The sequence below is a fragment of the Aplidium turbinatum genome, chromosome 7 (assembly GCF_918807975.1).
Source record: "Aplidium turbinatum chromosome 7, kaAplTurb1.1, whole genome shotgun sequence".
Lineage (NCBI taxonomy): Eukaryota > Metazoa > Chordata > Ascidiacea > Aplousobranchia > Polyclinidae > Aplidium > Aplidium turbinatum.
In genome coordinates, this window is record NC_137478.1 from 5,476,163 (window position 1) to 5,486,470 (window position 10,308).

The 10,308-nt window shown below is 34.6% G+C and overlaps 1 protein-coding gene across 1 annotated transcript; it reads left to right on the forward strand.

Moving 5' to 3' along the window:
• Positions 1 to 4,829: 4,829 nt before the first annotated feature.
• On the forward strand, positions 4,830 to 7,357 carry LOC145773684 (matrilin-1-like). Its single transcript, XM_082584821.1, has 6 exons — positions 4,830 to 4,845; positions 4,927 to 5,057; positions 5,616 to 5,867; positions 6,172 to 6,340; positions 6,630 to 6,797; positions 7,191 to 7,357. Exons 1-6 carry the CDS (start codon positions 4,830 to 4,832, stop codon positions 7,355 to 7,357), a joined length of 903 nt encoding a protein of 300 aa, XP_082440947.1.
• Positions 7,358 to 10,308: the final 2,951 nt, after the last annotated feature.

A 10,308-nucleotide genomic window follows, 5' to 3' on the forward strand; every position in this document is an offset into this window, starting at 1 on the left:
GGAAATTTTGAGGCTTTTTCTTTTTTTTTTCTTTTGCGCAACGCTCCGAGTTTAAGGTGGACACCACTACATCTTGCAGGTTTACAAATTGTCCATATGGAATGGATTTTTTTCCTGTCTCATCATTAGGCTGCATTGAGTTGATCAGGGGATCGTGTTGATCAAGAAGGCAAGTCGACTCTTGTGTTCTACTAGAAACAACTTAGGTTTGTGGTATTGAAACAGAGCAAAATCCCGAAAGCGGATTAAGCTGTTTCGTGCCACAATTTAAAAGGACGATCAAGTCTTTACTCATTAGCATAGATTTTATTTACCTTTAACCACTAATAGAGCTTCACTATTGTCTGCTTACTATTTGATTTGTCACTGTGAGAAGTGCCGTGTCTAAATCCGCTGTGCTTGTCCACTTTTTGTCAGTCCGCATTACAGTAACTACAAGTTTGTATTTGTTTTAAAGTAAGCTAATTGGCAGTGTTTACAAAGTTGTCTAAATTTGAGCGTCACAGCCACGAGTATTATAATGCGCTTTGTAAATAAACTAACGTAAAATCGTCAGTTTAACATTTTCTCATCAAAACATAATTTAATTGTTTTCTGTTAAGTGCAAAATTTCAAAAATATTAAAGTAGCAACCTTAATAAATTACATTAATGCAATGAAAATATAGCCATTACGATATTTTCCCCTTTTACAGAAAGTAGCTGCGATGAAAGTAGTTAACGAAGCTTAGCCTATGTCTGAGTTTATATAACCTACATTTCAAAGCTTAAAATCATTTTTTGGGAATTAAAACAAAACTCTTTGTTTTGGTTTTATTTGAGCTTTTAATTATAAATAATTTATTTTTTCCCTAATCAATAGTAAACTTTGGTATCTGGGATTAACCTGTTTAGCTTTAAATCCGAGGAAATTTCTGTACAAAAGAAACCATGGAACTTTCAAAGGGAAAACACAATTTTATTACGTTGCCAAAACAAAGAACAATTTCGAATACAATAAAGCGCATTACAATAAATGAAAAATTTAGTTTATTTTTTAAATGAAAATTTGGTTCAGTTTTACTGCTTCAAACTACTTTTATGAATTGAAAATTTTTTGCTCACTTTTGATCAAAATTAGCCTAATTGACTTGCAATAGCCCAAGCTCATAGACACGCAGATAGAATTTCACTCCATTTTATGATATTTCCAATTAAGGAGTAGGCCTATTGCTTATATTCTTCAATTGCCTAAAAAAATGGATCGGATTTCGAAATGATGCAATAGAAGTTTTACATTAAAAACAGGAATCAAAGTATTACCGTTCTAAATAGTTCCGGCATGACTGGTTCAATACAGTATTACAAACAATAAACATTTTTTGTTTTGTTTGTGTATGTTGATTTTCCTTGTTACTAATTCCTAATAATCCCAGAATTGTCAAGTGAAAACCCCGAAAAATTCCTACTTCTGGGTGATGAAATTTCAACGCTATTATAAGTTGGACACTAGGCGTCAGTTAAGAGCAATACACTGAGTTTTTTTTTTAAATAAAAGTTTTTTAATTTTAGCAGCATCGTCCAGTCGTTTTACTCGCAAAGGCTCATCATTTTCTGACTTGCACAATGCTTAGCAGAATAAAAAAAAAGTGAGTTGAACGGTTGTAAATCTTTTTACATAACCTTTTAAGTGAGCAGCATCGACGAATGACGATCAAAAAGAAATATTTATATTTTTTGTCAACTTGTGACGTGTAAAATAGCTTTTGGTCGATGGTGGTAAGAGTCACTCTGCCGTAATTAGCTCCAAAGTTCGGTATATAACAACAAGTCAAAAATGGCCTAATTCATTTTAACAGTTTGACTACTAAATAACCTTTTTGAAGTAGATTGGGCTCTGCAAAAAAAAATAAAAATTTTGTTATTTCTCAAGACAATATTATTAAATTTTTGTAACTTTTTTAATATTAGCCTACTTCAAAAATTTTAAATTTATTTTTCGATAAATTTATGTTGAAAATACATAGCTTAACTAAAGCCTCTGCACCTGAACTGAAATTGGTTAATCTATATACTGAGCCAGGGTGAACAGAATGAGACTGACCAAGGCATTAGTAAATAGCTGAGCAACTGAAATTCTGTGATATAAGAAAAAAAGAATAGAAAGAAAGAATCGAATATGGTCACATAATCACAATCTTGATCCATACGTAACATTTTAAAAAACTAGAAGCAAAGAGACACACAACTATTAAAACTAATTTTTCAAGAGGTGACCTCCATGTCAGCTGTTAATTTATAGGACATAATTGAATTGACTGTTAAGCTGAGAGGCAACTTTCACAGCTCTTAAAAACCAAAATGTTAAATTCATTATCTTCAGTTTTTATAGTTTGTGTCAAACATTAATTGTTTGTCCAGTGGTGTCCATTTAGTTACCATATCTCTTTTTTTAAGAACTTGCAGCTCCATCGCTCTAGTAAAGCCACATGGGAGAGTCTACACCAGTGGGGTAGCATGGCCATTTTTTGTTGTATACTTATTCAGCAAACGTTGAACAAATAGTTTATTTGTATTCAAAAACAAAAAATAAAACTAAACAGTGGAGTTGACTAGATTTAACCGAACTCAGGACTTTTTTTAAACAATAAAATTTTCTGAAGTTTGCTTTTTCTTTGTCGCGTTAGCCTCTAGGGCCGAGGGTCTTTTACTATCCCAGATGCACGATGTTTCTGGACTACACAGGAAGGCTACTTCTAGAGAACAGCCAATAAAGTTTGCTGAAAAAAATAAACACCCAAAAAACGTTCACGTTTCACCACTGGTCTACACTTGTCCGATAAACAAAGCAATAAATTTATACAATATTTGAAATATCCTTTGTGCAGTTAAACAATTAAATAATTTGGAAAACAACGCATAAGCCATTCAGTTTTCTAAATTTTGAATTAACAAATAAAAAACTATTAAAGTGATATTTTTGTATACTAGGTCTTGTGTTTTTTAAATCTATACATTGATCATTAACAGAGACCTAAAACGATGCTTAAAATAGGATTTATGGTGATAATTTTTTGTTGGGTAAGCAATGCAAGTTATTTTTATGAAGGTAAGCACGATTGTAGTTGTTAGTACCAGTTTAGAAAAAAACAAGCTAACCAGAAAAGTGTTTTCTGTGTTCTTGTATAGTTTTTGTTGCTGTAATTATTCACTTTCGAAGGTGCTAAAAAGCATTGGACCCGGACAGCCACTTTATCTGGTTCAGGTCTTTACCAGATCGGATCTGACCAGATCTTTACTAGATCTGGACCAGATAAAGTGGCTGTTCAGGGAAACTGAAACAACTGGCTGTGCAGCAGTCCAATACCGCGTTCAAACACTGACTAAAGTATAGTAACTATCAGCTACATATAGGCTACTGTATAAATTATAATATATAGTACATGTTCTAAAGCATTTGTGACGTGGTTTGCAAAAAGTCATCTTATTTTGCCTTTTAGTAGCTCATTCTAAAATTTCTGCCTTTTCTTTTGTGCCTTGGTGGCATCGTGTTTGCTAAGATGTTTAGACATGAACACAATTGATTTTTTAGCCTAGTCAAGTAAAAAACAGTTTCTTGACAAAAGTATACAGCTGTTTTCGATAAACTGCAAAGCAGCATACATTCAGAATAATTTTTCGAAAATGAAATCTTAAAATAAAAACAAAAATATACATATACCGTAAATATTAAAACAATGAAAACTATTAATACTACAAAAAGTGCTCAATGCCAAGCAAAAAGGCAAAGCAGAGCGAATTAAATCAAATATAGTAATAACTACATTTGATTATACCGTAAATATAATATATAAAATATACAAAAACATATACCGTAAGTTATGTATGATATACAGTACATGTTCTAAAACATTTGTGACGTGTTTTGCACAAAGTCATCTTATTTGCCTTTTAGTAGCATTGACTGGGTTTCAACGCGACATTACATGACTGAGGTTACCAAATTACAATCTACTTCAAAATAAATAATTAGGCAAAATCGCTTGACAACTATTTGCTGCTGGTGATGAAAAAATGGCTCTAATTTATCAACAGTTTATGCAATGACATAAACACCAAGTTTTGCAACCCGACTTGCAACACAATTACTAATTGTTGCGAAGTGTTTCTAGAATAAAATAACTATATTTTTTTCTGAAAACTATGTTTTCTATTTTTTTAACTTAATACTGTGTAACCGCTAATTGTCGCATGGGAGAGGTAGAAACAAGTAAAAGTATCAGTTTTTGTGAATTAATTTGTTCATCCACCGGCTGAGACAGCTTTTTTAAGAGCCTAATCCTGGCAGTTTCGAATACTCGCATAGAGGCTTTGAACCACTGACGTAAGCCCTGACGTCACAGGGATTGACAGAGCAAAGTTTTTGCATGCTGTTGAAGTATTGTTGTCTGTGAATTATTTCATCCACTAGGTGCCGCTAAATGAACAGCTATCTTCAAAATGCGTTGCTCAAGCGCACACCCCAAGAGTCGAAGCAGCGCTGTTTGACCTTATACAGTAGTCTTTTTGTGCACAAAGTCCTCATAAAGCAAAATATTTCATTTTTACATTGATTCGACGTATGCAGACGTTGAATCAATGTAAAAAATAATACATTTTACTGTTTGGATCTGGCTCGTACAAACAACTAAGCTATCAGGGCGGATTGGTTGGATTACTATTTATCAATAACAATTCTCATCAATCTGCGAAATGTAACAAATCGGATCGTAGGCTATCTCTAGGTAGCCTAATTATATTAATGCGGAAAAAACTTCCCAATTTATGAGCAAAATAAAATTTAAATTTATCATGGCAAGGTCAAATTGTTAGCTTATGCAAGTAAAGACATCTCACTAAAAAAATGAAATTTGGACGGTTTTACCGAAATAAATGTTGTGTTTTCCAGACTGCGAAAGAATCAACGTGGCTTTGATACTAGATTCCAGCAGCGGAATCGGAGCAGACAATTTCAACAAAATGCTTCGTTTTTCGCGAAAGCTGGTGGAAAAACTAAATATCGGCCGAAACGAAACAACGGTGAGATATTAAGGCTTTATTATTATGCAAAAACATGATGAAAAAACTGGTTGGATCACTGAGATGGTCAGTTTGAAGTTTACGTTTATAGTTATATTACTAACTAGTTATGAAGGTACCCACAAATTATTCCATCGAATTAGTAAGCTGGGTAGGCCTACAGGGCTTTCTTTGAAGTGCATTTCGCAATCAGAGCACACTCTACAGGCAAAAACCATCCTTGCATGATATGACATTTCTACATGAACTAATTTAACTGTTTATGTTAAATTATCTGTCAAAGTAATGAAATATTTCATGCAATACAAGTTTTGGTAGGGAGGTTAGGCTACTATTTCAAATCATAAACAGATAAAAAATCAGCAACAATAGAGCAGCGAACGCGATAAAAACAAACATAATTACTGCAGGAACGTTTTCGGTCTGTATCTTTTCTTTTACAGTACATCATATTAAATGCTGCGTTGTTGTTTGATTTTGTTAACTGAAAATTATACGGGGTTTTATACAATTATTTAATGAAAGATGGTTAAAATGTTGGTCTGTATACTTTTGTAGGTATCGGCCATGCAGTTTAGCACAAGGCCATTGCTAATGTGGGATTTCAATGATTCGGTCAATAAGACGGTATTATTAGAGAAACTTTCAAAAGCCTCATACAAGGGGCGCAAGCAATTCCTTGCTAAGGCTCTCACGTACGTGAAAAAGACCATGTTGAGAACTAAAAGAGGATACAGAAACACACTCCCAACGGTTATAGTCATCTTCACTGATGGTCAAGCGGATGATAGTGCTATTCGTAGAATTCAGGTTTGGGTTTGCTTTGCTGTGAATTTTTTTTTATTGTTCTGCTTGCCGACTGAACAATAAGTTTGGTTTAGTTTGTTTTTATTTATGACCATCACAACAACAAACAATATACGTATGCCAAACATAGTAGAGGTCTAGAAAAAGATAGAAGCGACAAAACGCGGATGTATAACGAGCATGAGACCAAAGCAGGACTATCAGTTTAACGGCTTTAAAATATGGTACGATTGTAACACTTTGATTAGAATTTTAAAAAGTTAGAAGAAAAAAGTGAACAATTTACTCAACTGGCAATTACTTTCAGCATTTGAATAGAAATATGAATCGGATTGTCGTTGTTCCGATGGGAGTCAAGCTTCGGCACAGCCAGCTCCAGCGACTTGTCAGCGAGCCTTGGGAAAACAACACCTTGATGTCAGTTGAAAGAGTAGTTGCTCTGATAAAGAACGATTCGGTTGGGGAATGTTCAATTCGTAAGGATGCTTTGGTCAAAAGTTTTTATATTTTTTAGAGTTTCTGGTTTTCACAATCTTAGCTATCACAGGAATGAAAGCCGAAGTAGTATTTGTAAAGCTCATAACACATTTTAGCTTTAGGCCTATAAACCAACCAATTTCGGTTTAACAATAAAAAGATAAGGCTGCATATTTGCATTGTAATTTATATTTTTGTTTCAACAAAAGCGAGTTTGTTCTATTACATCTTCGCACCACTTGGAAGCAGACAGTGGTGTCATGTGAAAGCGTGTGACATGTTTTACAGAATGTCCCGAGCCTTTCATAGCCAGTGAATGTGGCTTATTTTGTGCACCAACGTGCGATAACCGACTGGGAAGCGTAACCTGTAATCCATGTATCCCTGGATGTGTGTGCCCTCCAAATACGTTTCTACATAACCGGCAATGTGTTACAGAGAACGAATGTCCCCAAGGTAGCACAGTAGGCTAACTGAGTGTTTAAAGGTGATTTAGCTCGTCTAACCAAGACAACATAAAAACAAATAAATTTGCCTCTAAATTAAATGAAAATTTCTTTTCAGTAGATTCGAACAGTTACCAGCAGCGGATCAAAAGTTGATGAAATTAAAGCACAGGCTGAATGTGTTCATTGTGTTATTGTGTCAAAAACTAAGATATTTGGATAGCATGATCTTTTTCTACCCTTCTTAACTATATTTCTAAAAGGGACCTTTTGTTGAATTTTTTTTTATCAATGATTGATTTGGCAGCCAGAGAAAATGTAACACACAACCAATCAAGTTGAAATTAAAGTATCACCTAATGACCTATGCAAACTATGATAACTTGTCTTTGTCATGCTTCAGTGAACTTGGACATCGTGTTTCTTATCGCCACACCTACGTCAGTTGGCGAAAACAATTTGGAAATTGTCAAAGACTGGATCAAAGAAATTGTTGAATATCTTGATTTTTCTGATGACAGGACACGAGTTGGATTTCAGCAGTACTCTCAATATCATCCAGAAAGGTGATAAAATGTTTATGAATTTCCCAATAAAACGTTATCCACAAGCACAATTGTTTTGCTAATTTCTTTTCTTATACTCTTATAATTATATAGGTTTGCCTGCACAATAACTTTTTTTTATTTTATTTCTTTTTTTGTGAAAGTACTTCATAGTTATTCTTTTTATTGTTTCGATTACACATGTATTCTTAATTTTCTATGCTTGTAGGCCCAGAGTCCATTTTTGTTTCAGAGTCATTTTTTCTTACCATTTGTGTGAAATCATTACATTTTGTGTAGGCCTTATAATTATTACAAAAAACGATGTATTACTTTTTAATTTATAAAACAATTTTTTTAGTTTTAAATAAGGGTTGCTGTACAAAATAGCTGATTTACTTCTTATATTGGGTGAAATGAACTTGTTATCCCTATCATTTGTATTTACAATTAACACTGTACGCAAAAGACAATACAGGTATAATATATTGTCTCTTGCCTACAGTGTTACGTTCTTTTCAAATTATCTGAATAGAGTAATGACATCCCCTGCAATCATCTTATAACCGTCGTCTTTTGATAAAACGATTCAACACCACTTAAACTAGTGAGTGGTTTACTGGTTTTTACAAATTTGCTTCAGCATTATTATACAATAGGGTGGGCCGTTTTTGACTTTTTTTCGAAATTCAAAAACGGCTAGTCATAAAAAGTGGCACATGCATGAAAAAATTACGTGTGCAAAATTTTGTCAGTTTGGGGGTGCATCTTCTGCCCCCGCAGGGGGGTCAAACTTTCAATTTTTTGAAAAAAAAGGGGAATTTCACTTTCCGTTTTAACATAATTTTTTTTTATAATTTTTCTACTGGCTAGTTATAAATTGTAAGTGGGATGTACCCAGAACTTTCCTAAGTAAAGGCATGTTTGAAGCTTAAGGTTTACTGCCCCCGCATCGACGACCAAAATGCTGAATTTTCACCAATTTGAGATGCTATTTTGTCATTGCTCAATAAACAAACTTGTCGCAAAAGGGCGAGATGGTGTTAACGCTGTACGCTCATTTATGTTCTGTCCATTAACTTGTTCCAATTTTTCGCAATGTAGGCTACTTGCCTGCAGAAAAATCGTGTCCCTGTTACAGAACAACAGTTCCTTCTTGATCAAAGAACAACTCGCATAATGGTGATTGATAAACATGATAAATCGGCCACAAAATCTAATTTTAAACGTTTTTCGAGGAGAGTCGCAAGATCAGAACAATTCCGTTCTTTACGTGAGGACCCAAGAGCAGGCACAAGTAGTGCTTTAGTTAAAACACCTTTAATTTACTCAAGCTCAGAAACTTTGTCATCCAATGAAGAACGCTGCGAAGATTTTGATTATCAACCCAGTTTTGCCTCGAAAAACCCCAGAAAAAGCAAGGTTGCTTCCAGTTTAGTAGTATTTGCTGAATCATGCGATCGTACTGGTATTTCAGATAGGTCTGCAGCACCTATTGCTTCATCATTTCTACATGATGCGGGAGTTGTAACGGATAGCGAATCTCAATCAGTCATAGATAAAAGCAAAGTGAGAAGAGCGAGAAAAAAAATGAGGTTTACAACTCAAATGGAATGTAGGCCTATCATGTGCATAAATTTGCAAAGCATATATTTTGATGGCCGAAAAGATTAAACCATCAAACAAATGAAATTGCTTGGCGACTTCGAAAACATTTTGAAGTTGAAGAACACATTACTTTGCTTGAGGAGCCAAGTTATCATTTCATTAATCATTTTACTGCAGCCAACTGATCTAATGTGTCAATAGCTACCGGTATTTTTGAATATCTTGGATCCAATAAAATTAGCTACGATAATGTAATGGCAAATGGATGCGATGGAACCGCAATAAACACAGGTCAAAAAGGCGGTGTGATAAAGCTCCTGGAAGATCATTTCCAAAAGCCACTTCAATGGTTAATATGCCTACTCCATAGTAATGAATTGCCTCTTAGGCATCTTATAAAAGATATGGCAATATTAGCAGACCTGATAGCTTCACTGGGCCCATTATAAAGCAGCTAGCCACTGTCACACAACTAGATGTTGCAAAATATAAAGCGGTTCCTGCACCAGAGATTGAAATTGATGAAAATGACCTCAGCACTGACCAAAAATATCTTCTACACATGCACAGAGCAGTGAAAGTTGGAGATATATCAATTCATTTCGTATATAGGTAGGAGTCCAGGTATGATGAACCACTCAAGATGGTTGTGGTCACAGCGGTAAACCATAATCTCTTCTTGGGAAAATTTTAACATAAAGTTCCCTAATCCGTTCCTCTGTATATAATGACCGAAGAAACACACACTTGAACTTCTTTTCAAACAGTGTATTCCTGTAAAATTAGCCCGAGGCTACCGAAAACGAGGGGGTGCAACGCCTACACCACTTAAACTGTCACTACACAACAGATTACTTGGATAAAAGACGGAACTTTTGTCCAGCTAGCAAGCACTAAGCCAACAGTTAAATGTGCGGCCAACTTTCAAACAATCATTTTACGAATGACCAGAATAGATAGCAATATCTCAAATTCACGTATGCAGTACTGTGACGCAATAATGAAAGACAATTATGAAGTCATTCCAACAGGTGTTTAAAGCTGATGTAATATTTCCTGTTTAAACAGGCCCAAACAGGCCCAAACAGGTCTGACACAAGTCTATGAACAATGGTGCAATTTCGGCACATTTTCTAGCAAGTTCCATGACGTAATATTCAGTAGACTTGAACGGTTTTATATGACGTTTGATTTGTACAGAGATTGGCCGTAACATAGCGGCCCCTAGTTATGACAGTCTAACATGGCATAACTAAAAAAGAATTGAAGGACAATCGTGAGCCAATGAATAAAACACACGATACACAAATTTTTTGAATCACTCACGTTTAAGTTAATACGCAAATACAAAGGGCATGCAAAGAATGA

What these genes read in the sequence shown, in the direction of transcription:
- LOC145773684 (XM_082584821.1), top strand. An exon ending in TCGGCCGAAACGAAACAACG is followed by an intron (nt 5,058 to 5,615) that starts GTGAGATATTAA and finishes ATACTTTTGTAG; the next exon opens with GTATCGGCCATGCAGTTTAG. An exon ending in GGTTGGGGAATGTTCAATTC is followed by an intron (nt 6,341 to 6,629) that starts GTAAGGATGCTT and finishes CATGTTTTACAG; the next exon opens with AATGTCCCGAGCCTTTCATA.